General features: G+C 51.9%; 2 protein-coding genes across 4 annotated transcripts in view; both read right to left on the bottom strand.

Annotated features, from left to right (window-relative positions):
• The window catches only part of OPA3 (outer mitochondrial membrane lipid metabolism regulator OPA3), a 73,026-nt gene extending 62,678 nt beyond the window's left edge, over positions 1 to 10,348 (bottom strand). The window contains exon 1 of one of the 2 annotated variants that reach the window (XM_038528568.1): positions 9,850 to 10,348. In XM_038528568.1, the coding sequence (XP_038384496.1) occupies positions 9,850 to 9,991 (142 nt within the window). In that variant the 5' untranslated portion in view covers positions 9,992 to 10,348. The remainder of the gene's footprint in view (positions 1 to 9,849) is intronic. The other variant, XM_038528567.1, reaches the window with a different exon arrangement.
• A 1,771-nt stretch (positions 10,349 to 12,119) lies between these two features.
• GPR4 (G protein-coupled receptor 4) lies at positions 12,120 to 23,915 on the bottom strand. Of its 2 annotated transcripts, none has more exons than XM_038528565.1 (2): positions 23,843 to 23,915; positions 12,120 to 16,477 (listed from the first exon to the last, which is right to left on the bottom strand). In XM_038528565.1, exon 2 carries the CDS (start codon positions 15,650 to 15,652, stop codon positions 14,561 to 14,563), a length of 1,092 nt encoding a protein of 363 aa, XP_038384493.1. In that variant the 5' UTR covers positions 15,653 to 16,477; positions 23,843 to 23,915; the 3' UTR covers positions 12,120 to 14,560. The 2 variants fall into 2 exon arrangements, with proteins under 2 accessions (XP_038384493.1, XP_038384494.1); XM_038528566.1 differs by lacking the exon at positions 23,843 to 23,915 and adding an exon at positions 22,287 to 22,738.
• Positions 23,916 to 26,936: the final 3,021 nt, after the last annotated feature.

Below are 26,936 nucleotides of genomic sequence, written 5' to 3'. Positions count from 1 at the left end.
ATTCCACACCTTCCAATTTTTTGAGAAGCAGGCTCCACGCACCGGGAGCCCGATGTGGGATTCGATCCCGGGTCTCCAGGATCGCGCCCTGGGCCAAAGGCAGGCGCCAAACCGCTGCGCCACCCAGGGATCCAATTTTTTAATATTTTTAAATGCACACCATATATTCACGGTATTTTATGTCAGCACTATATATGACTGCTAACTACACACACACACACACACACACACAGGATGTGCAACATGTTTCCTTAACAGGAGAGCCTAATAAAAGTAGCCTTTGCAACATGTTTCCTTAACAGGAGAGCATAATAAAAGCAGCCTTTGGAGGTCACCAGCAGCAGCCTAGCTGTCATGCAACATAACTCATGTGGTGCTCTGGGGATTATAAATAGACTCCAGGGAAGTGATTTTCAAATGTTCAGGCACAGGAGGATCCTCTCTGGACAATGTTAAAAATAAAAATGCCCAGCCCTTCCTTCCCCAGATGGACCCATTCAGGGCCTACAGGTGGTATTCCTCAGTAGCTCAGGGAAGCATCCCACAAAACTTGTTTTTTTTTTTTTTTTTTCCTTCAGATATCTTTCAGTGCACCCAGCCTCTCCACAGCTACATCTCATCTGGTATTTGCTTAGTCCTTATACTGAGCTCTGAACATCAGCTGTGTTCTGTTTGGTTCTTGTTCCAACTTCCTGGTCATTTCTGATTGGACTCATGCTTTCATATCCCTCCTATTTTATCCTTTTCCCATACAAATATAGGCAACACATCTGATCATTCTGATATCCAGTGTTTGCAGGCCTTGTGTTTGGTGTCTGCTGCCTCTCGCTCATGGTGCCTATTTCTCCGCCCAGTATGTAATTTATCATGAGATGTGCCGGAACTCCATCTGGAGGAATTCTCCAAGGCTCAGGCAGCAGAGGCACTCCTCCAGAGAGGCTTTGTCCTTATCAAGGGCACACAGACTTCATTTCACACAGGTTCATTTTCAGTTTGCTATTTCTAGTTCATTTCACTTCATGAACACACAGGTTCATTTTCAGTTTGCTATTTCTAGGGCCTTTCAGAAAGTATAATTTAGGTTCCAGAACCCCAAGAAGGGCAGTCAGTGGCTGTAAGTTGTCAAAGGAGGCTTTTTTTTTTTTAAGATTTTATTTATTTATTCATGAGAGATACAGGCAGAGGGATAAGCAGGCTCCCTGCAGGGAGCCCAATGTGGACTCGATCCCAGGACTCCGGGATCACGTCCTAAGCCAAAGGCAGGCAGTCAGCTGCTGAGCCACCCAGGTGTCCCTAAGGAGACTTTTTCAATTTCCATTCAGCCCTAAGGCTGTGCCTTTGCATGGTGGGGTTTTTTTCTAGGTCACCCCTTACCTAAGCAGTGCCTTTCCTGGGATTTGGTTTTGCACAAGATGGTCCCCTGCCCAGTGTTCCCACAGGTCAGCCCCAGTTCCCAAGGGCATGTGAATCTGTCCACACCCCTGTAGTATATAAGGCAGCTTCAATACTTACACTCCCCTCCTTGGCTCCTTGCTCCTACTTTCTCCTTGCTGGGGGCGGCGGTGGGGGTTGGGGTGGGGGGGTGTCGATTTCCTTCCTTGCAAGTACACCATTCATTTCAAAGGATGCTTTAAATATTCTGTGAAACCTCAGGTAGTGAGAGGCCTTCTACTCCCCCACACTGCCCTCTTTGTTTGACTTAGAGCTATAACTCCAACCCTGGCTCCTAATCAAACACAGTAATTGCCCCATGCTGGTGAGAAAGGTTCATGGGAAAGCCCAGCCCCTTCTGCCTGTGATAAGCCCGTGAGTGCTGACTGAGGAAGAGGGACCAATACCATAGCCAGGTGGGAAGTACTGACTGCTGGGCTACAGACAGCAAGCCAGGAGTGTGCAATGAGGAGGATCACACTGGAACGTTTAGCATTAAGGAGATGGTGATGGGGTGCCTGGGTGGCTCAGTCAGTTAAACGTCTGCCTTTGGCTCAGGTCATGATCCCGGGGTCCTAAGATGGAGTCTCACATTGGGCTCCCTGCTCAGTGCAGAGCCTGCTTCTCCCTCTCCCTCTGCCCCTCCTCCTGCTTTATGCTCTCTCTCAAATAAAAGCTGGGACGCCTGGGTGGCTCAGTGGTTGAGCGCCTGCCTTCAGCCCAGGGCGTGATCCTGTGGTACCAGGATCGAGTCCCACATCGGGCTCCCTACAGGAAGCCTGCTTCTCCCTCTGCCTGTGTGTTTGCCTCTCTCTCTGTTTCTCATGAATAAATAAATAAAATCTTTTAAAAAAATCAAATACATAAAAATTTAAAAAAAAAGATGATGATGATGACAACAGTAACAACGATAATGATGCCTGGCATTTCTATACATTCAACATTTATGCAGCACTTCAGGGCCGCGACACTGTTTAATGCTCTATGGATATTAGCTCACGGAATTGTCATAACAATATAATTTACAGACAACGAAAATGAGGCCCAAAGAAGCTAAATCACCTGGCCAGGGTCACACAGAAAGTGACAGGACCCAGATTCGCACACAGGCAGTGCAGCTCCAGAGGAGGGGTACCTGGATCGCTCAGCCACACTGCTGTTTACTGAACGTGCCAGGCCTATGCTAAGCATATTCATGCATGCAACAGATCCTCCCTTCAGAACCTGGAGGCAAGGAATCTGAAACAGAGCTCAGGAGGCTGAACTCAAGGTGTCGGCAGGGGAGTATATGTTTCCTTGCCTTTTTCAGCTTCTAGAGGCTGCCTGCATTTCTCGGCTCGTGGCCCTTCCTCCACCTTTTTTTTTTTTTTTTAAGATTTTATTTATTTACGCATGAGACACAGAGAGAGAGAGGCAGACACATAGGCAGAGGGAGAAGCAGGCTCCCTGTAGGGAGCCCAATGTGGAACTGGATCCCAGGACCCCAGGATCACGCCCTGAGCCAAAGGTAGATGATCAACCGCTGAGCCACCCAGGCGTCCCCCTCCTCCAGCTTCAAGACTAGCAGGGCAGGATGTTCAAATCATTCTCTTTCCTATCTCTCTCTTTCAATTACAATGACCCTTACACTGGCCCACCTGGATGATGCAGGAACCTCTCCCTAGGCCCAAATCCTTGATTTAATCACATCTTTGTCGTGGAAGTTAACACATTCAACAGGTTCCTGGGATTAGGATCTGGACATCTTTGAGGCACACTTATCTTGCCTACTATGAGCAGCAAACTGGAAAAATGACCAGTATACTCTAAAGGAATAAGCAGAAACAAACTGGGATTTTCCTTGCAGGAAAGGTCCCAACCTGCCTGGCATCACCAAACTTTTATTTTCTTTTTTCCCCCAGAAACCCTGGTTTAAAAAGATCCTTGCTGGCAGATAGTCTCTCCTCCGCTGTCCTGCCTGCTGCTCCCCTGCAGTATATTCCAGAAACTTCTGTTCTTTTGTTTGACCCTGGGTGAATTCCTTCACCGCCTGTGGTGCTGGCACCCTCCCCCCATCTGGTTGCCCCACATTTGGTAGCCCTCATGGAGATCCTCTGCAGCTAAGGACTCTCCCCATGCTCTGGGAATTTCTTGGGACTTCTCCTCGAGCCCGAAAGGGTGAGGGAATCGCCCTCTTAAAGGGATCCTTTCCTTCTTCTCTTTTCTCCTTCTGGCCCTCTGGCAGCCTAACCCTAGTACTCCTCAGACAACCCAAGGCCAGGGTGGCTCCCAGGTATGTCTGCAGGTCTAAGGCCAAACAGGTCAGACTGTGTCGGAGCCTGTGGGGGTGAAGGACCTCTTTCCTCTCCTCTCCCACTCTGGCCCCCGTGCGGCCTCCAATCCCAATGTGTGGCGCAGCTGGCAGTGGCAGCTCATCTGGGGCGAACCTGCACATGTCATGGGCTCGGATGGGTCCCTGCCCTGCTGCCAGCTGACTTTCAGCCACCTAGCTTTTCCCCCAACATCCCCTTTTCCTTTTGTTCTCATAGGTCCAGGCACCATCTCGATCTACGGACAAAATGCATTCCTAGGCATCTGAGTGAATCCAACAATTCCACATACGAGACATAGTTCAACAAGAATTCCAGTCCAGGGGATCCCTGGGTGGGGCAGCGGTTTAGCGCCTGCCTTTGGCCCAGAGTGCGATCCTGAAGACCCGGGATCGAATCCCACGTTGGGCTCCCGGTGCATGGAGCCTACTTCTCCCTCTGCCTGTGTCTCTGCCTCTCTCTCTCTCTGTGTGACGAAGGAAGGAAGGAAGGAAGGAAGGAAGGAAGGAAGGAAGGAAGGAAGGAAGGAAGGAAGGAAGGAAGGAAGTGAAGGAAGAAGACGTAAGGATGAAGGAAGGAGGAAGTAAGGAGGAGGAATGAAGAAGGAGGAAGTGGAATGGAGGACGAGAAGGGAGGCTGATTCCTTTCCGGCCTCCTGAAGGATTCCTTCATTCTTCCTTCCTTCCTTCCTTAAGTACGGAGGAATGAAGGAAGGAGAAATTCCCGTCCATCCCCTGGAGGTACCATCCCCTAAATGCCATGGCCCTGGCCACCAAGGAATTCCACTCAAATTGCCTAGTAGCACATTAATCTTTTTTTTTTTTTTTTTTTAAGATTTTATTTATTCATTTGACACAGAGAGAAAGACAGAGTGTACAAGTAGGGAAGCAGCAGAGGGAGAGGGAGAAGCAGGCTCCCTGCTAAGCAGGGAGCCTGACTCAGCTCCATCCAGGACCCCAGGACCTGAGCTAAAGGCAGACGTTTAACTGACTGAGCCACCCAGGCGTCCCAGCACATTAATCTAATACCATCCTCTGGTCTGTCATTGCACAGACCCCCCGCCCCATGCTGGACCAACAAGTCTAGGGAGGGACAGCACCCCCCACCCCCAACTCCAGCATGAAGCAGCTACTGAAGATGAGACCTCTGCCCTAATGCCAAAGACTTGTCATTGTCCATCTGTCAGCAGGGAATGTGGAAGCTGCTTTTAGGCAACAGGCTTGAGCACTGGAAACCAGAGGAAAGGTGAAAGGGCCCAAGGTGGGATCCCTGGGTGGCGCAGCGGTTTGGCGCCTGCCTTTGGCCCAGGGCGCGATCCTGGAGACCCAGGATCGAATCCCATGTCGGGTTCCCTGCATGGAGCCTGCTTCTCCCTCTGCCTGTGTCTCTGCCTGTGTCTCTGCCCGTCTCTCTCTGTGACTATCATAAATAAATAAATAAAAAAAATAAAAAGAAAGGGCCCAAGGTGACCCCTGGCTAAATGCAAACAGGCCCACTGGGTGGCCCACCTTGAAATATCCATAAGCTCCGGCTGACCAGTGGGCTACTTACAACCAGGCACAGGTACCAAAAAAATCCCAATAGTTCCCCTTCCTCTTCACTGTCCCCCTGAACTACAGCCCCCCACCACTGCCTCCCAGCAGACAGTCCCTCCTTTGCCATCCTGCTGGCTTTCTCCCATGCAGTGTATCCAATAAACTTCTACCTCCATAAAGAGAGAAAGAAATAATGAAATAAAATTAAATAACACAGATCCTTGCCTCCCCAACACAACGCAATACTGATGATTTATGCTTCTTACACTTACTGTTCTTTCCTCAGGCGTCCACCCTTCCCACCCCAGCCTCCACTGAGAGAAGACAGCCAGCCCTACCCTGCTGAGTCAAAAGAACCTCAGCCAGAGACACAGATGCTAGATGCGCTGGTCAGCACCAGAGGCCTAACCCAGGAGAACACACAGCTGCTATAGGTGCTGGAAAATTCCAATCACACGGGCCTGGCCGGGGATGTGGGGGGAGAGGGGGGAGGAGGGGCGCACAGCAAAGGGCAAACAGCTGTGTGAGGATGGTAACAGCATAAGTTTTTTTTTCTTTTTCTTTTTCTTTTTCTTTTTTTTAATTAATAGCATAATTTTTAAAGTATAAATATAATCAGTCAGTGCAGCCCAATGTGTAATAGCATTGTCAACTAAACCCTGGTCATCAAATTGAGCCTCTGGTCCTTTCTGTCCAACGCGCTCCTCCTTCACTTGGCCCTGTCACGCCCACTCCAGGGGAAATCCTGCCAGTGCTGCCTTCCAAACAAATCTACTGGGTATTTATTCCTAAGGGGAAAAGGAAAGGTGGTCTTTCAGCGGTCACCACCTTAGCTAAGGGATCCAAGTCACCATCACAAATGACGGAACAAACAGCCATCAGGAGCCCCCTGAGGTGATGTCCTTAGACACACCATCGTGTGTGTGGTGTTTGTGCCAAAGATGCTCAGTGTGAATCAAATCAGAGGAAGCAATCAGAAAACTCCAGATTGTGCGACACTATGGGACAACCCGGCTTGGATTCTTCCAAATGGCAATGCCATTAAAAAAAAAAAGAAGAAGAAGAAGAGAAAAAACAAGAATACCAGTATAGAGCAGGATCAGCAAACTTTTCCCATAAAAGGCCACAGAGTCAATATTTTAGATTTGTGGGCCATAAAACCCAATACCACAGCCACAGACAAGATGCAAACCAATGAGTGTGGCTGTGTGCCAATAAAACTTTATTTACAAAGACAGGCAGTGGGTAGGATGGCTGAGCCATGCTATAGATTGAAGGATATTAAAGAGGCATGACAGGGACACCTGGGTGGCTCAGTGGTTGAGTGTCTGCCTTTAGCTCAGGTTGCAATCCCAGAGTCCTGGGAGCAAGTCCCGTATCAGGCTCCCCACAGGGAGCCTGCTTCTCCCTCTGCCTGTGTCTCTGCCTCTCTGTCTTTTCATGAATAAATACGAAAGAAAAAAGAAAAAAGAAAAGAAAAGAAAAGAAAAGAAAGAAAAGAAGACAATCAAATACGGTGCATGATCCTTGAGCAGACTTTAGATTAAAAATAATGATAAAGAGCCAAAAAAAGGACATTTTGCAGATAACTGGAGAAATCAGAATATGAGCTATATATATTAAATATTAGTTATATATTAAATAATATTGTTATCAATATCATTGGTATCAATGTTAAATTTTTCACATGTGATACTGGTGCTGTGTTATATACAAAAATGTTTTTGTTCTTTGGAAACACTGGCTAAAATATTTAGGAGTAAAGTGTTACGTCCACAATTTATTTTCAAACTGTTCAGAAAAAAAGTGTGTGTATACATATATACATACATACATATACAAGAGTGATGACAAGGCAAATCTGTTGGCAGCTAACAACTGATGAACTAGGTGGTGAAGGGTATATAATTTTATTTTTAATAACTTAAGCTTTTTTTAAAGTTTATTTTTAGTAATCTGTACTATCAACATGGGGTTTGAACACCTGATCCCGATATCCAGCGTCACATGCCCTTCCCACTGAGCCAGCCAGGTGCCCTTTTACCACCATTCTTTCTTACAACTGTTCTGAGGGTCTGAAATTTTAAAAAGAAGGGGGGGATGGGGCCCGCCCGGGTTTGCCCAGGGGCTTCAGGGGTGGAATCGGACAGCAGGGATGCATGTGGAAGGTTCTGGAAAGTTCTACTGCCACTGGGACCTGTTTGGATGCCCAGTGGACCTGTACACTTAGTAAAACACAGTGATTCAACCTGCAAAAAATAAAAAAAAAATAAATAAAAAGAAGGGGAGAAAATGTCTTCAGAAACTGACCTCTCCTTCCCACTCACTTCCCACCTGGAGTACCATGCTGACCTCCTCCCTGCATCTAACCTCACCCTATGGGGCAGCCTGGGTGGCTCTGCGGTTTAGCGCCACCCTCAGCCCAGGGTGTGACCCTGGAGTCCCAGGATCAAGTCCCACATCGGGCTCCCTGCATGGAGCCTGCTTCTCCCTCTGCCTGTGTCTCTGCCTCTCTCTCTCTCTCTCTCTCATAAATAAAATCTTTAAGAAAAAAAAAACAACAACAACACCTAACCCTATGATTGCCAAAGGGATCCTATCAACCTGTGCCTCAGACCGTGTCCTTCCTCTGCTAATAGCCTTCAGTGAGTCTCATCCGCTTGGGAGTAAAGCCAAAGCACTGAAGTGGTCCACAAGCCCTGCACAATCTGCCCCTCTTTCCACTACTTCCTTCTCTCTTCAGTCCCCGTCCCTTTGCTCAGGCCTCCTGGCTGTTCATCACACATACCAGGCAAACTCTCACCTCAGGGCCTTTGCATGTGCAAGAATGCTCTTTCTCAGATACCTGCACAGCTTGCTCCTTCCTCTCCCCCTTATTCCCAATGAGGTCTCCCTGACCCCCCATCTAAACTTTCAGCCTTCCCCCCAGACAGTCCTCTTTTTGCATCCCTGATGTTTTCTCCAGAGCAAGTACTGCTATCTAATATAATTCATATTTTCACAATTTATTTTTTTGGTCGGTTCCCCCCATCCCTGCCCCAAGAATGTAAAATCCCCAAGGACAAGATTTTTCGCTTTTTTTTCTTTTCTAACATCTATACAACAGCCATATCTTTGTGCCACCCACTGACTTAACATTTTATATCCATTTACTCCTCACAACATCGTAAGTATTATTTACAGCATAAATGCACATACAGCCTATACACAAAATGGGAATAATAACAGGGTCTACCTCATAATTTGAGGATTTAGTGCTGAAAGACTATGCAATGCTTAGCATAGGGCCTGGCACAAAGCAAGTGCCCATTAAATGTTGCTATCATATATAACCCATCGTACAGAAGAGAAAGCGAAGCTCTGAGGGGTAAGTGACTCAGGAGTCGTCGGGACCAGATTAGAATCCATGTCAGTCCCGCCCAAGAAGTCACTTTCTACCCCACGGCGCTAAGACACATCACAGTGTTTAGGAGAAAAGCAGTGGCAGGAAACAGAAACCAGCCCTGGGAACCCGCAGTGCAGGGTTTCAGTCCTGACTCTGCACAAACTCCCATGTGTGACCCACGCAATTCACTTCTGGTGTCAAGGCACATTTTCTCTTCTGCAACCTGGGGGGAGTCGTTTCCCCTCCCTGATATGGGGACAAAAACAGTGTGAGGGTCCGGGCAAGGAGGTGGCAAAGTGGTTGAGTGACTGCCTTCGGCTCAGGTCATGATCCCGGGGTCTTGGGATCAAGTTCCTCATCAGGCTCCCCGCAGGGAACCTGCTTGTCCCTCTGCCTCTGTGTATCTCTCATGAACAAATAAATAAAATCTTAAAAAAAAAAAAAAAAAGTGAGGGTCAAATGAGAGCCCACAGGAGAGCACTCTGGTAACTTCTCCCTTCCGAAGATCTGCACTTCTGGAGGAGGCCCCACTAAACACCAAAGGACCGCCAATTCTGCAAACTTTAAGCACCCAGACTTAGAAGGAAAACAGGTACGTTCCCCTCAACCATCTGGCCTTGGAGCAAGCTCCCCGCTCTCCCTCGACATCATCCCCAGCCTGTTGTCTGGTGAGATTCTCCTCACCCTTCAGGTCCCAGCACAGAGGTCTCCTCTGCCATGAAACCCTCCCTGAACGCCATGCCAGGCATCTCACCTCCCAGGACGGGAGAGAAACTGAGGCAGGGAGTGGGGTTTAGGAAACCAAACTATCTAGGGATGGCCTGACAAACGACCAGGTCCAGTCCGTCCTCGGTCCCGCCCCTACCTCCTCTCCGTCCAGGGATGTCCCACCCACGTTACTCCTGTCCCCCGTACTATTGGTTCGTCCACACGTCAGTCTCCACGCGCTCTCTTCTTCTATTGGCTGGTATTCCCAACTAGGGCACCAGCACCCTGCCCCGCCCCCTGCCCCACGGCCGTTCTTACTATTGGGCTACCTGCCTGCCCTTCTTCCAAGGAACCTCCCTATTGGCTACAGGACTTTGCCGGTTGAGGCTGTGATTGGTTGTAAACAGAAGCCATCCCCTGAACAACCACCAGAAAGGGGTTGGAGAATGGAAAGGGTAGAGGGACGTGGGGTCAAACTCACGCTGAGCCGGCGGGAGGCAGATATAGGTCTTGAAGAACTCGCTTCGGCGGGCGGCCTCCTTAATGCGGTTGGCAAGCGGCTTGCTGACCTGCCGGATGCCCAGGTATAGCAGCTTCGCTATAGGGAACGCGCCCACCACCATCTTGGCGGTCGCACGGGGCACGCGCAAGCTTGCTCACTGGGCGGGGCGCCTCCGATCTCTCCCTCCTCCCCCGCCCGCTCGTCTCCGTGCGTGCGTACGTGCGTACGCTCAGGGGTGGAGCACTGCAGGGGCGCTCTCTGATGTCACCGCGTCGACGCTGACGCCTGTCGTCCGATCGCTGAATATGCAAATAAAAGGCGGAAGTGAGGCGGGTCAGGGGGCGGTGCCGTTAAACGGCCGTTCGCGGGAGCGTGGTTGGATTCCCACGCCCGTCTTGGCTGCTGTCACCGTGTTCCTTCGTGACGTCTTGTACCTAGGTGGCTTCCCCGCTTGGAGGAGGCTCTTCATTAGTCCTAATTAGGGCTAATGAGTCCCAAATACGCTTTCCCCGCAGATGAGAGCTCTCACTGGGAGTAAGAAGAAACCGACCGTGTAGTGAAGGACCTGGGCTGGGAATTCCCAGCTCCGCCATTTACATGCTGGTGTGAGGCCAGTGACGTCACCTTTCTGGGCATCAGTATTCCCGTCTGCAAAGTGGGAATTTTAATAACACCTAACCGGTGCACCTGGATGGCTCGGGTTGAGCGTCCGCCTTTGGCACAGGTCGTGATCCCAGGGTCCTGGGGTTGAGACCCGTATCAGGCTCCTTGCAGGGAGCCTGCTTCTCCCTCTGCCAACATTCTCTGTCTCTCTCTGTGTGTCTCAGGAATAAATAAAAATAAAATCTTGAAAAATAATAACAGCCGTGTTGGGGAGTAGTAAGGCTTGCATGCGAATCTTGCCTGTGAAAACAGGGAGTGAACCGTGCTAAGTGCTTAGAATGGTGCCAGTGACAGTAAGCCCTCGAGGAACATTCCGTATTGCTCTACGGGTCTGAACACTGACATCGCTCACTCCAGCCTGACGGTGCATTTCATCCCCAGAAATAGCTAATCCAGCCCTTTCCTGAATAACTGACCAGTTGAGGCCCAGACAGGGGCCCCGGGGTGGGGGGTGGGGGGGACTGCTGGTAGAAGGTCTCTCAGCCCACAGAAGGTGATAGCCGGAGTCTTGGCTAATGAAACCTCACCCGTTCTCAGGCAGCCCCACTTGCTCTACTGGTGGGTGAGGGTCCCCAGGGAACTGGCTCAAGAAGGAGTTTAAGGACATGTCCCAGACTGTCCTCCCTTAGCCAGCAGGGAGCAAAATCATATAAACAAGGTCAGGAAGGGGTTGAGAGAAACTTCTGGATGGTGGAGTCTTGATGGGTAATTGAGAGGGCCTAGGAGAGGGAGAGGAGAGGGCAGAGGAGCAGTGTGTAGGAGGAAACAACCCAACAGAAGGCAGAGTCAGGGACCCCTGGGGTTTTCCAGGGGACCCAGGGCTTTCCTCTGTGTCCACTCTGACTCCTTTAATGTCCTTTGTCAAATGCCTGACACGATGGACCTCCGTTCCTCCATCAGTAATGATGATACTGACATGCATGAACCCAAATATTCTAAATTCCTGCCAAGACCCCATAAAAACAACCCTTCCGGGGCGCCTGGACAGCTCTGTCAGTTCAGAGTCTGGCTCTTGATTTTAGCTGGGGTCATGATCTCAGGGTCGTGAGATCGAGCCCCACGGGTCAGGTTCTGGGCTCAGCCGGGAGTCTTTGAGATTCGCTCTCTCTTCTGTCCCTCCCTCTGCCCCCACTCTTTCTCTCAAATAAATAAAATCTTTAAAAAACCAAACAAACAAAAAACGAAAACAGACCCAAAAAAAAAAAAAAAAACAAATAAAAAACCCACAACCCTTCCCCAAGATCCCTTCTGGACTGAAGGTGTGACAGCTTGGGGCCTATTCAAGGTCCATTATCTATGTGGGACTGAGCCCCTCCCCATTTTACAGACTAGCCAACCGAGGCCAGAGGAAGAAAAGGATTTACCTAAAGCTCCAGGGGTAATCAGAATGGAGCCAAGGCCAGGATTTCTTGAGTCCCAGCCAAGTCTTCTCCTGATTCCTGGGGGTGTTAGGGGCCCAGAGACCTACTCGGGGGCTGAGGTCCCCCATGATGGGTTCAGGAAGCTTCCAAACTGTACGTGACTTTTTTTTTTCTGTTTATTTCACTACTGTTTGCTCAACTCCTAGAACAGTGCCTGGCACACAGTAGATGCTCAATAAATATTTATTGAATGAATAGGAATGAGCATTTGGTTGGAAAGGTAGAGGGCAAGCTTTCATCTGACTCCGAGGGGATGGTGTTCCAAAAGGTTCTGGCCCCTTACATCTCCATCCCAGTAGCTTTATGGCTTTGGGGTAGGAAAATTACTAGGCCCCATAGATCCCAGGCTTCCCTCTTTTCTCTCCACACCCAATACCAAAGCCCCAACTTCCTGCATCTCAGTAACCCCCCTCCTGCAAAACCATTTTCCTCATTAAATACATTTATTTTTCTCATTCCCGTCCTCCCTCCTCTTTCTTCTCTGAGAAGGGTTTCCAGGAACCTTTTCTGGGAACTTCTGGGACAAGAGGCTGCATGTGCGTAGGAGGAGGACCTTCATGTCTCATCAGGAGCTTGGAGCCTGTTACATATCCATTGGGAGGAAGGGCGGGAGGTGACCTGTCAGAAAGGGCAAGGCCTGTCCAGGGCTGGGTGCTTCCTCCTGCTCTCCAGCCGGGTTAATGGAAGGATGGCCGTTCCTGGTGATCCCTGAGGGCCAGCAAAAGGAGGGTGACACCGTCAGCCAAGGCAGGCAGCCTCAGCCACCCTGGGGCATGGGAACAGAGGCAGAGATGATGGAGAGGGGGAAAGGAGCCCAGGATAATCCCAGTGCTGACTCACCCGCTGTGTGACCCTGGCCTAGTCATTTGGCCTCTCTGGTGACCGCCTGGAATAGGGCCTGGGATCATTCCCACAGGTCCCAGCAGTTCAGGCTCCCTGGTCACCCTTTTCTCAGGATGGGCAAGGGGCTCATGTTACATAATCCCGAAAGTATCAAAATGATGGATGCTTCTTCCATCATTTTGAAGTATCCCTTCAAAATAAATCCCAAAGTTAACCACTGTTCCTTGCTCACTCCCCCCACCTCCACCCCCTTTCAGCTGCCAGCATCTCCGGCCCGGCCCGGCCCAGACAACTGCAACCTCTCACCTCCCAGCTTCTGCCCCTCACATATTCTGTTGCCCACTCAGCAGCCAGCCAGCCAGCAGGATCCTGTTAATATTTAAGTCAAATCCCATCCCTCCTCTGCTAAGAGCCATCTTGTGGCTCCCCTTTACTTCTGAGTAAAAGGCAAAATTCTCACCAGGACCTACAAGCCCCGAAAGATGGAAAGATTGGCCCCATCCCTTGCCAGTACCATTAATCACCATCCATTCCTCTCACCCACCTGGCCTCCCCCTGGTTCAGCTGCACCCCTCCCGACCTCCCCCTGCTCCAGCAGCGCCTGCTCCATTAGCCCCACTCAAAACTCAGGCACTCTCTAGCTCCAGGGGCTTTGCACTCATTTCTCTGCCTGAAGTCCTCTTCCACTCCCCCACAGCCACAGGGCTGACCCCCTCCCCTGTTCTTTGTCCCAATGTTGCCTTCCAGTGAGCAGTCTCTTCACCTCTTTCTCTAGATCAGAGTCCATGTCATTCCCTCTCCCCTCACTTGGCTTTATTTTTCCCCAGTACACTTATCGATTCCAAACATTATATTTATTTTTATTACTTGTTTCCTGTGAACCCCATAAGGGTGGGGCCCAGGCTGTCCTGGTCACCTTTGTGTCCCCAGCCCCAGCCAGCACAGGACTGGGCCAAGAGTGGATATAAATAAATTTCTGTTGAATGAATGAATAAATATCCTTTTTTTTGTCCTGAGCCTCTTCAAAAGCCTGTCCTGCTCACTGCTCTTCCAGCCAGTCTGCCCTGATTGGACTTTACTTGGGTTCTGACAGCCTCCCTCCTCCTTCCAGCCCTGACTTGGAGAATGTTATTTATCTAGAAACTCACACTTGTTCTTCATGCCCCTACTCCCTTAGACGACCAGGGACTTCCCAGGGGTGAAAATGACCCACTCTATACCCTCAGTGAATTTTTTCTTCCACATTCCCCTTCAGCCACTCAATTTTACCTCCTTGTTGAAAATCATCCTTTTATCCCCCTCTTTGTTGTTATCCTCTGGATAACAAACCAAATGTTTGACTTAATTTACTTGTTCCCTCCTCCAGGAAGCCTTCTGTGACCCTCAGACTGGGTCAGATGCCCTCTGGGCTCACCTGTCTGAGTCCTACCCACTCTGGATCATCATCTGGGGACAGGTCTGTCTCCCTGATTAAAGTGGGAGCATGTGAAGGAAGGCCAGCCAGCATTGTCATTTGTCACCCCTGTAGTCACTTAGCACCACCCAGGACAGCGCTAGGCACAGTTCGACTGAATCCCTAGGGGATCTCAGTGGAGGATGATGATTGACCAGTGACCCACCAACCTCACCGACCTCACTAGTTACCCTGGTGCTTCTGCTCATGAATATTAACACTGCCTTATTTACATAAATTTGCATACACCCGACCAGCAGGGAAGGGACTGTGGGATAACATGGGGGGGGGGTTGCTGTCCAGTGGAGATTCACTGTGCCGCCGGCGGCAGCATCTTCAGCTGAACCTGGTCCGCTTGGGAGGGCGGCACGGCCGCCCAGCCAGCTGCCATGGCCTTGGCCATGCTGTTCCTCTTGGAAGTGAGCGGGGTCTCCAGGGTCAGCGAGGCGTTGGCCATCTCCTGTGGCTTGTCACTGGCCAGGAAACGGAGCAGATTGTGCAGGGCCTTGGCCACGTCGCTGCGGGCACCCTCGTTGACGAGGCAGTAGAGGATGGGGTCGGCCACGCAGTTGAGGCTGGTGAAGGCCAGCGAGCTGTGGTAGGCTGAGAAGACACGCTCCTCGAAGCCACAGTCCCAGGGGCGGCCCAGGTAGACGGCGCTGCGCGAGAGCAGGAGCACGTGGTAGGGCGCGAAGCACACCAGCACGATGGCGATGAGGCTGAGCGCCAGCCGCTTGATCTTGGCCTTCTCCTGGCGCTCGGTGGACACGCTGCCCCGCACGGCCCGCAGGATGCCCCGGTACGACAGCAGCATGAGGGCCCACGGGAAGAGGAACCCTACGAAGACCCGGTAGAGGTTCATCCAGGCCACCCAGCCCTCCATGGGGAACTTCTCGAAGCAGAAGGTGTGGTTGTAGCGGTCACGGAAGAGCTCGTCGTGGAACAGGGGTGCGGAGTTGGCCCCCAGCTCCGTGGCCCAGACCACGGAGCTCACGGCCACCGCAGTCTTGACGCGGCGCAGGCGGGCGAACCGCAGTGGGTGGGCCACCGCGAGGTAGCGGTCCACGGAAATGCAACACAGGAAGGCGATGCTGATGTAGATGTTGGTGTAGAAGATGAACCCGAAGAGCTTGCAGGAGCCGGGGCCGTGGATCCAGTTGTCGTGGTGCAGGAAGTAGTCGACCCACAGGGGCAGCGTGCAGATGTACAGCAGGTCAGCGATGCTGAGGTTCATCAGGTACACACCCAGCTCGTTGCGTTGCCGCACCTGGCGGTAGGCTGCCCACAGGGCCAGGCAGTTGGTGGGCAGCCCCACCCCGATGACGAAGATGTAGAGGGACGGCGGGAACAGGTGGTCCACGCGCGAGTCCACGTGGCAGCCCTCCCACGTGCGGTTGCCCATCCTCGGCACTGGGGCTTTCCAGGCACTTCCCCTGGCCCACGGGGGCTGTGGGGCCACAGGGGGCGGGAGGCCATTGGGCCCCCTGAGCCCCCTCCTTGGAGGCTCAGGGGGACATGATGGGGGGCAGTCCACAGAGAAGAGGTGAGGGTGACGGTGAATTGTGGGCCAGCCTGGGCAGGGAAGGGTAGAGCTTGAGAGGTGAAAAATTGGAGGAAGGATAGAATTAAGATAGGAGGGAGGCTCGGGGGGTGGGGGGAATGTCAGGATTTTTAAAAAAAGAGCTTTGTCAAGGGGGCGTTTATAGACCCAAACAGAGCGTCAATGAGGGCATTATTAGGGTAGCACAAAAATTGGCTGAGGGGGGTGTTTATGGAGGAGATGAAGGCATCATTGGGCAGTGGGAAGAGACCTATTTGTACAGGATGTAGAAAGCACGTGTGGCCATGTTACAGTGGCAGGGGTGGAATGTACTAGAAGATGCGTAAAATCTATGAGGTAGTTTTGAGACAGGACAGACTACAGTTAGGGAGGGTTGAGAATACCAGGCAAGGTCAGTCAGGGTGCTGGCGCTTCCCAGGACCCCAGTAAGAAATAAGGAAACAAACAAGGTAACCAGTGAAGAGAAGACTATGGAGGGGTGTCCTTGGTCTGGGAAATGTGAGCAGGGTGTTTAGGAAGAAGGTGAGCAAGGGCTATTATGGAGGACTACGGATGGAGTGAGGAATTTGAAGGGGGCAGGGGAGGGGCTCCAGCTTGGTCTTGGTGGGAGCTGAGCAGATGGGATGAGGTGGCCCGTCTCACCGTTCAAAGCTGACTTGACAGTGCCTGTGGAGAGAGAGTTCTGCGGTGAGGGGAGTCAGGGGCACCCCATTCTCCCTACAACCCTCACCATAAGCTGTGGGCTGCAGAGCCCAGACAATACTTAATTGGGCCTCATTCTAAGAAACACATCTCTATAACTGCAGATTCGGGGGCTCAGGTCTATGTTCCCTGATATATGTTTTTTTTAAGATTTTATTTATTTATTCATGAGAGACAGAGAGAGAGAGAAAGAAAGAGAGAGAGAGAGAGAGGCGCAAAGACACAGGCAGAGGGAGAAGCAGGCTCCATGAAGGGAGCCCGACATTGGACTCGATCCCGGGTCTCCACGATCACGCCCTGGGTTGAAGGCGGGTGCTAAACCACTGAGCCACCCAGGCTGCCCCCTGATAGATGTTAAACACTTAACTCAGATTTTAGAACTTGCTTCCAGAAACCATGTAAAATGCACCGTGTAAAATGCAATCCTATCATTTCCCAGACATGGAGATGAAACCCAGAAAGGCTGCTCACTCCCACCAAGGATGCAGAGCAAGGCCATGATGGAAGGAGGGCTGGGACCAGTCTTCCACTGCTAACTCAAGACATCCCATTCTTGATGATGGTGACGATGGATATTAACAGATAAAGTCGAATGAAGTCCTACTACATCGCAGACCCTGTCCTAAGCACTTTTATGGGTAATCACTCATTACACGTTCAGAAACCCTGCGAGGAAAGCACTGTTATCCTTCCTATTTGACAAACTGAGGCACAGAGCAGTTCGGAGACCTGTCCAAGGTCCTGATGATGACAGAGGGACCATCTCAGCTCTCACTCTTTCTCCAGCCAGTGCATGTTTCCACCCAAGAATAACTGGACAGAGAGGGGCCCTGGGGTAGGGGGTAGGGGCTGCTGGATGTGATCACATTTGGGCAGCAAGGGGAAGGCCTGGCAGCAGGGCCCATGGTCCTCCCTCGGGACCACTTCCCACATGGCCTCTGCTCCACCTGAGTGACAACCTTGGGCCTGTTCCCCCCTTGGGAAGACCCACAAACACAGGGAAAAGGACAGTCATGGGCCAGCCCCTGATCACTGTCAGCCCCAAAGGGTGGGGGAATGAAGTCCCGAATCAGAGGCTACTTTGGAAGCTACTCTATCCAGGGCTTTGCACGGGGTTAGTTTTTTAACCTGTGAAAGCTTTTATTATTCTTATTACTATCATTTTAAACAAGATCGTAAACTGGAAACCTTTCTAAGACAGTGGGAAAAAGCAGCTGCTCTGTGTTTTCAATGAAATGAGGTCGGGGGAGAGGGGCCACCTCTGCAGAATCCCCAGGACACACTTAGAAAGCCACTGGTTGAGGGGCACCAGGGTGGCTCAGTGGTTGAGCGTCTGCCTTTGGCTCAGGGCGTGATCCTGGGGTCCTGGGATTGAGTCCCACAGCAAGCCTGCTTCTCCCTCTGCCTGTGTCTCTGCCTCTCTCTCTGTGTCTCTCATGAATAAGTAAATAAAATCTTTAAAAACAAAACCAAAAACCACTGGTTGAGTCAATTGGACTTATCAGGAAACCAAGGCACATAGAGGGGAAAGGATAAGCCCAATATCACACATCGGGTTCTCAGGAACCACTCAGATGCCAAAGCATCTTTCCACGGAGAGTTCTCTTGGCCCTACCTCCACAATAAGCCCTCAATCCATGCATGTCTCTGGGAATCCCCCCGCCACTCCCTGCTCTGCACCACCATCACGGCGGCTTGGCTTGCTCGGACTGTTGCAGTAGCTCCTCTGCTTTCCTGGCTGCCATTCTGGCTTCCTTCAACTCACTTCCCACAGGGCAACCACAGAGGTCTTTTTAACATGAAAATCAGCTCTCCTTACTTCCCTGCTTGATATCTCCCAGTGCCTTCCCAGTAGACTGAACTTTGGGTAAAATGCAAACTCCTTGCCCCAGGTGACAAGGCACTGCCTGACCTTCTGCCCCCCCCCCTTCCATCCCCCACTTCAGCAGGCTCAAGGCCTGTGACCTTTTCAGCCTCAAAACCTCTGTTCTTTCTCCTATCTTCCCAGGACTGAGCCACCTCACTTCCTGCACTTCCTCAGAGAGATGCTACCCACCCCCAGGGCTCTCTCTTCACATCACCTTGTATCTTGTTCCCATCTGTCTGTCTATCTGAAACGGACATTCCAGGAGGGCAGTAACCTTGTGTTGACTGCTCCAACTGGAGCAGCACCAACTGGAGAGGCCCAGCATATAGTAGACACTCCATAAATGACTGTGGGTTGAAGGAACAGGCATGGGTCAGCCCATCCCACAATGCAGGCTCCCTCTTCCCTTGAGGCAGCTACAAGTTCAAAGAAGTCCCCTGCAGGGTCCCCAGGAAAAGAGCTTGGGAGGGAAAAAGTGAAAAGGGCAGGATCTATCCGCTGCATAATTGACTTTAAAAGGTCAGGGCTGGGACACTTGGGTAGCTCAGTGGTTGAGCTTCTGCCTTCAGCTGAGGGCATGATCCCAGAGGGGTCCTGGGATGGAGTCCTGAGTCTGGTTCCCAGCAGGGAGCCTGCTTCTCCCTCTGCCTATGTCTCTGCCTCTCTCTGTGTGTCTTTCATAAATAAATAAATAAATAAATAAATAAATAAATAAATAAATAAATAAAATCAATCTTTGGGGATCCCTGGGTGGCTCAGCGGTTTGGCACCTGCCTTTGGTCCAAACATGATCCTGGAGTCCTGGGATCGAGTCCCGCGTCAGGCTCCCTGCATGGAGCCTGCTTCTCCCTCTGCCTCTGTGTGTGTGTGTCTGTCATGAATAAATAAATAAAATCTTTAAAAATATATAAAATAAAAAAATGAAAGGTCAGAGCTGAGTCCTCCTAAGTAAGCCCTCCCTACCTCCTGTGGGGTCCTTAGCAGCCCAGCATCTCCCCCACCCCAGATTCACGGACAAAGGTTCCTGGATCCTGTGGACAAAGGGTGGAGACAGGGCTTGCTCGAGGCTGGAACAGTGCAGTCTGGCCCCTCCCTTTGAATCTTCTCCACCCAGACCAAGTCACTCACAAAAAAAAAAAAAAAAAAAAAACCCTTGCTCAGTCTCCCCTTCTTCCTGACCCCTGATATCCGCCTCTCTCACCTGTCTCTCCCTCTTCTTGTAACATGGAGAAAATTCATTCTTTTTTGAGAGTCTCAGTTTCTCCTCCTTTTTAAAGATATTTATTTATTTATTTATTTGTTTATTCATGAGAGACACAGAGACATAGGCAGGGGTAGAAGCAGGCTCCCCACGGGGAGCCCAATAGGGGACTCGATCCCAGGACCCCAGGATCACGCCCTGAACTGAAGGCACGTGCTCAACCACTGAGCCACCCAGGCGTCCCTCAGTTTCTCCTTCTGCATAAAGGAGGTGGGGGGGGGGCAAACTTTTATACTAGTCCCATCACAGACAAAATCTTTGGTAGGACATAGTATCATTTATAACATACGCAGCATTTGAACAATTGTTATTCCATGGGCACAGGAGAGCTGAGACAAGAAAGGAACCAAGGCTAGGAGTCCCCTTTACCCAACACTGTCCAGACCCTCTGGGCTCAGCTGAAGCTGGAAGCGGGTAAGACAGGCATGAGACTTATTTCCAGAAGCCAGAGGAAATACACTTCTCATTGCTAATTTCCTCCAGGAGGAATGGGTTGGGTGCTCATCTCACCCTCCTCCCATCCCTCCTCAACCCACCTGCTTCCTGGGGATTCTGGGCATGGGGGAGGGGCAGCCAGCTCTCTCTTCCCCACCCCTACCCCCCTGTGATCTGCCCACCATGAAACCCTCAAAAGCACAGAGCCTGAGACTCTTAAGAATTCCACAGTGCCACAGGTCCATATGCTCCAACTGGGAGTGCAAGGCTATTTCTGATCTCTTCCTGGTACACATGGGGAAACCGAGGCCCAGAGTGGCCACACAGTTGTCTGAGTCACACGATGTGTCAGGACTGGGCAGATCTCCCATCATCCTTAACCTTAACCTAACCTTAACCGTCCTTAACCTTAACCGGAGAGCTTCCCCTTCCCCGAATGTTTTGTCTTCTCACTCCCAGTGCTCCTTGCAATGGTTCTCAAGTCTTTCCGGGGCTGTCAACCCCCTTTGAGGATCTGCTAAAAGAGACAAGGACTTTCTCACCGCCAAAAAGCAGGTGGCCGTCTTTTGTGCCCCTCCATCACCTGACTCCCTTCTGATTCCCTTGCCCCAGGCTCCTGGCGGGGAGGGGGGGATGGGGGGAGGACGGGAGGCGGGGAGGTCCGGCTCCTCTTCAGCTGGGATCTGGGTTTTCTCCCCTACTTGAGCTTTATTGCCGATTCAACCCCCAAATCTTTAACAAAAAGCTCCCCTTACCCCACAGTCCCCCCTCTCTGGTCCCTACTAGCCCCTCCCAGAAGGGCAGGGAAGGGAGATAAGACCGAGTGTGGAGCGATAGTGCAGGGACAGGAAAGACTGGTCAGACCCCCCGCCCCCACTTCATGCCTTGGCTGTTCAAGCCAGATAAGTCCCTGCGCCCCAGCGGCCACCCCGAAATCAAGCAAGGTTAAAGGACTCCGGAGAGTCGAGAGGACCAGAGGAAGAGGTGATGTGGCTTCCCACATCCCTGGTCACCCTCAGGGTTCACTCACCAGCCTTGTCCTGGAAGCAACCAGACTGCCGCCTCTCTGCACCCCCTTCCCTCCTCTGCAAGCTCCCGCTTACCTCCACCCCCTGGGAAGCCCCGGGGGACCGGCAGGCTCCGGTCTGCTCATTAGGGGACGAAATGTGATCACCGCGCCTCGCTCCCCACCTGGTGCCCTGGCGGGCCGGCGGAAACCGGGGGACAGTCAGGCCACCATGACCACCTCACTGGGGCTCAGTTTCCCCATTTCTATCAAAGGAGTCCCCCCCAACCCCCTCATTCCCACACCCCCCAGAAGGGACACCGGGGTCCTCCCCTCCTCCTCCTCTATCCCTCCAACGCTGTCCATTCCAGCTCTCTCAAATCCTCAGGATCTATAGTTAGTCCAGTTCATGGTTTACCGTTCTATTATTAAAACATTCTAGCGCTTTACCTTTCTTCATTCTATTATTATTATTTTAGCGGCTTTCCACGTCCTCAGTTTCTAATATTCCAGGAGTCTCACATTCCAAGATTCTAAAGTTCTATTGTTAGAACGCTCTATGATTTTTTTAAAACATTCTACGACTTTCATAATCTATTATTAAACTCTCAGCGATTATTATCTTGGCCCAGCAAACACGAATACGTATTTCCCTTTTCATTTTTACAGAAATGGGAACATACTCAGATATATGGTGAACCCCACTTCCTATTCCCCCCTTGTCTCTTTTGCTTTCTCACAGCCCAGCACCCCAAAGGTCTAAGGTCGCACGGAATTCCAAGACTCTGGGGATTCGCGGGAGGTTGGGGGGAGTGAGTTGTCACCTCCACCGAGCTCCTAAAGTCTCACTGCCTGGGGACCCTGCTAGGAGCTCAGGCTGCCTCCGTACCCCTTGTCCTGCCGGCCTTCCCTCATCCCTCCCAGCTCGCTCACACCAGCTGAGTTATTATTTGTCTAGACACAAACCAAATTATAGGGCCTGTCCCGAGGGAGCAGTGGGCTTCATGGGGAGGGTCAGGAGACAGAAGCAGGCGGGAGTTAATCCCTGCACCCCCCTCACTTCCCTCCCCCTTCAGAAACTCCACCCTTCCACCCAAACCAACTCTGGTCCCCTCTCCCCTCCCTACCACCATGGTTTTGGAAATATTTTCTCTTCTCTGCTTCTCAAAATGCTTCCCTCAGGATTCCAGCTGTTCATACTCACCCTGGCATTCTTCCCTCCTCACTGTGAAGACCTCTTTTCCCAAATTAATCCGACTTAGTGGCAGCAAAAGAAGCCAGGTCTCTGGATTGGGGCTTCGGTGGAACCGGAGTCCCAGCCCCCAGCCTGGCATGGATTCATTGTGGGGACTCCTGCTCTTGGGCCTCAGTTTTCCCATCTGTAAAATGGGTGCTTGACCTAGATGGCTCCATAAGCCCTTTGAGCTCCTCCGCTTTGAACACTGAAAGCTTCCAAGATTCCAACACTAATCTTTTTGGATTGAAGTGTTCATGTATCCCGAGGATCTTTGATTTGGAGCTTGTGCGGCCCCAGTCCTCCCTCTGATCATTCTCACATCCTGAATCCTTCCATTCAAAGACTTTACGTTCATGGGTTCTTGATTATGATTTCCAGAATTCAGGAGCAGCCCATCATCTCTTATTTCCTCCTAGTAGGAACCCCCCCCCCAAGGAAAACCTCCCCATCCTCCCCCCAAACCCGAAGTTGAGTTCATTCACAGAGACAGAGCTTGGAAGGTGCCCTCTTGGTGGGTTCAGGAGGGGGGGGTAGCAGGGCCCTGGGGTGGGGGGTACTAGTGGGGCGGGCCCCTATCATCTCCATCTGTGCCAGCAAGTCAATCCCCCAGCACACATCCTGTCTGAGTGCACAATACACATCCCACTACCAACAATGGCTCACAGAAATTCCAGAACTGTCTCTCAGCCTTGTCGGGGGTGGTGGGCTGTCCAGTTCAAGCGGGGTGGGAGGGGGGGGAGTGAGGTGGAGGCAGGAAGGAGTTAATGGTGACCTAGCCAAATCCTGGAAGGGAGGAAGTGGGGGAGGAAGTCCACCCCCCAGCCAGGAATTCCTGAAATTGGAGGGTGGGGTGGGTGGGACCTCAGGAGCAGTGGGGTGACTCTCTAAAGGGGGCACTGGGGTCACAGCGTCACTCAGAGTGCACCTGGCCCAAGTGGCAACCCTACTCCTCCACACACACACACACACACACACACACACACTCCCAAGCAGCTCCTCAGCCCAGGGGAAAGCTCTGGGATGCGCGAGAATTTGGAATGAGACGACGGTGGGCTGAAGGTGCCAGACCAGGGTCTCCAGACAGAGAGCGAAAGAGACAGAAACGCAAGAGAGAGGCAGCCAGACAGGAAGGGAAAGGGCACAGAGGTGCACAGAGACGGGGAGAACCGTGGAGTTGGAGACAGAGAGACCCACAGGGGTTGAGAGTTCGAGAGACTGAGGCACAGAGGCCAGGGGAGGCGGGGAGAAGGAAGGGATACGGAGACGCGGGGAGAGCGGGGAGAGAAAGGGGCGCCGAGACCTCCAGAGATGCAGAAGGGCGGGCGCACCCGGAGGGAGAGGGGGCGGCGGCCAGAGACCCAGCGGAGACGCGCGGGGACAGCGAGACGGACCCCGAGCCGCGGTCGGCGCGGAGACGGCGGGAGCGCGGGCAGCCGAGAGGGGCGGGGACGGGCGGGCGCGGAGCCTGAGGCAGCGGGGCGCGGGGGCGCGGGGGCGCGGGGCAGCCGAGGTGCGGCGCCTACCTGCGCGCGGCGGCTGGACGGGGCGGGCGGCGCCTCTCGGGGCTGCGGCGGCGTCTGGGCTCGACCGCGGCGCAGGGACCCGGCGGCGACTCGTGCCCGCCCCGGGCCGCGCCGCCGGCCGAAGCCCCGCCCCCGCCGCCCCGCCCCCGTTAGCCCCGCCCTTGTCACCGCCCCTTAACCCCTTGGGGCTTTGCCCCCACTGCAGGCTTCCAGGCCCGGGGAAACCTCGCCTGCGCCTCGAGTCCCCAGCCTGGAGGCCCCCGTCTCATTAACCCGTTTGCTTCCCTCCCTCCACCCGCACACCTCGTGCTGGACCCAGCCCTCAGCCTTTGACCTTCCTTGAGCTGAGCCATTTCCTCCCTTCTGAGGCCCCGAGTCCTTAACTTCGTGGTCATTGCACGCCTTCCTTCCCAAGGGAGAGAACAAACGAGTCTAAGTCCCCGCTCCTGCGGTCAGGGCCACCTCTTGGCCAGCCAGACCTTAAGGCTGATGGCCTCTCTGTGCCTCAGTTTCCTCTTCTGTCAAAGCGGTCACTCACTGTCTTCCGCATGGAGATGTCATTTCAGTGTCAATACTATCAAGTCTGTAAAACATGCCCCCGGCCCCCCGCCCCGATCCTTCTATTCCTCCCTGTTTTATTTACTTTTCCCCACAGAACTTTTAAAATTGTCTGTCTGTCCCCTCCCCCTCATGGGGGGAGGGCTCCTGTCTGCATCTGGTTTGTTTACTGTTGTGTGTCTGTTGCCCACTGCCCCGGGGGAAGACGAGGAGGCACATGATAGGTGTGCAAGACACATGTTTCCAGGGAGTGAATACGTGAAGGGTAAGTGCTTCAAAAGTATTTGCTGATTTTTATCATGACTATCACGTCCTTCATAAAGTGGTCGTGAGAATTCATTCTTGGTCAAAGCACTTCAGACAGACCTAGGATCATGTAGCACTCAGAAATGACAGTTATTGGGTTCACAAAATTTTTTGTTTAAGATTTTATCTATTCAGTCACAAGAGACACAGAGGCAGAGATATAGGCAGAGGGAGGAGAAGCAGGCTCCGTGCAGGAAGCCTGATGCGGGACTCGATCAAGGGACTCCAGGATCACAGCTGAGCCGAAGGTAGAAGCTCAAGCACTGAGCCACCCAGGTGTCCCAATTTTTTTTTTAAGAGAGAGAGAACGATTGGGGGGGGGGGAGTGCAGAAGGAAAGGGAGAGAGAATCTTAAGCCAACTCTGCACTAAACATGGAGCCCCACATGGGGCTCCATCTCAGGACCCTGAGATCACGACCTGAGCCGAAGTCAGATGCTTAACCTGCCAAGCCACCCAGGCGCCCCTCATTCTTTATCGTTAATAAAAACGAAAATATCCAGATCTTAAGGAACAATACAATGAATTGTGACAAACAGATACACTCGTGTGACTAAGCACTCAAATCGAGACATAGAACATGTCCAGCACCTAAGAGCATTGTTCTTCGCTCCTTTCCAGGTAATACAGTCTACCTCACCCTCAGAGGCAACTCTTTCTTTTTACACCAGACATTAGTGTTGCCTGTTCTAGAACTTCATATTAATGAAGCGATACAAGTAGTTCAGTAGTTGAGCGTCTGCCTTCAGCTCAGGTCATGATCCAGGGATACTGGGATCAAGTCCCACATCGGGCTCCCAGCAGAACGCCTGCTTCTCCCCCTGCCTATGTCTCTGCCTCTTTCTCTGTGTCTCTCATGAATAAATAAATAAAATCTTTAAAAATAAATAAATGAAGCAATACAGTTGGGATTTTTTTAAGGTAGCTATTCTTTTTTTTTAAGATTTTATTTATCCATTTGATAGAGCAAGCGAGAGAGAGAGAGAGAGAGAGAAGAGAGCACAACCATGGAGAGGGGTGGAGGGAGAGAGGCCAACCCCCCCACCCAGCGGGGAGCCCAATGTGGGACTTGACCCCAGGACCCTGGGATCCTGACCTTAGCCAGAGGCAGATGCTTAACCAACTGAGCCACCCAGGCACCTATTCTTAATAGTCATTTGCTGTGTGTCCTCAGACAAGTGACTTCACTTCTCTGAGCCATATTACCTACTTCTTCTCAGGGCTCTTGAGAGGCACAGAAAGTGAGAGAGTTAACTGAGCACCCAAGCAACCTGCAATGCACGAGGGAATAAAAGCATTTTCCTTTCATCCTCCCTCAAGGAGACAGGGAAAGCACCAAGGGAGGTATCATGAAGGCTGTGGCCGCTCCCCAAGTAACCCCATACACATCCTATCAGTTTCAAACCAAGTCCCATAGAGCCCACCTGTCACAACCTTGGTCATTTCAATCTCCTCCTATAAAGAAATTCTAAGGGTCCACTGGTAGGGGAGGATCCCTCTCTCTCCTGGGCTCACCCTAGGTTTGTGCTGATCCAGTCCTGGTAGGAAATAGGTACCCATTGGGAGCTTAAGTGGGAGCACTTATGAAGGTACATTTCAGAGGGGTGGGCAGGATGAAGGAATCCACATAGTATGAAGGGCACCAGGGGACCAGCCACAGGGAGAGGCAAGCCTTTACCACCCGAGGGCAGGAAGCTGGAGTTTGGGGGGGAGCCCATAGAACCTGGAACTCTAGGTAGAGAACAGGGCCACTGCCAGAACAGCAGGGATGCAAGGAGGGGCGCCCAAATAAATACTCCCACCTTTTCTCCTCCCACATTCCGATTTCCTGTCAGTGCCTCCAATGGGCAAAACTCAACCGGAAGGCGGAGGGCAAGGGATCCCCACGGATGGAGTCCACGCAGGGCAGCCTCCCAAGGTCCGGAGCAGGAGAAGGAAGGCTGAGAAGGAAGGGGGGGGGCACGTGGAGAGACTCGCCTGCGCTTCTTCCCTGCAGGTCTAAGACTAGGCACAAGGGGGCGACAGAGCACCAAGGGAACCAAAGAAAAGGATGCGTCACCAGCCCTGACCACTTCCAGAGCTTGGATGGTTGAAAAAAGTCAAAAGGTGGGGGGCAGTAAAGGAGACTTTGATCCGAGAGCTGCAGAAACTGGCTTCTGAAACCTGGAGATCTGTAGGGGTGACTTGAAGGCTGAGTGTTGCCAGTTGAGTAGGAGTTCTCTGAGTGGACA

This window comes from Canis lupus, chromosome 1 (genome assembly GCF_011100685.1).
Source record: "Canis lupus familiaris isolate Mischka breed German Shepherd chromosome 1, alternate assembly UU_Cfam_GSD_1.0, whole genome shotgun sequence".
In the NCBI taxonomy this organism is placed as follows: Eukaryota; Metazoa; Chordata; class Mammalia; order Carnivora; family Canidae; genus Canis; species Canis lupus.
The sequence above is the reverse complement of the archived record's forward strand: the minus strand, read 5'-3'. Positions and strand labels throughout refer to the sequence as shown.

Coding starts and splice junctions, on each gene's coding strand:
- GPR4 (XM_038528565.1), bottom strand. CDS start 15,652: ATGGGCAACCGCACGTGGGAGGGCTGCCACGTGGACTCGCGCGTGGAC.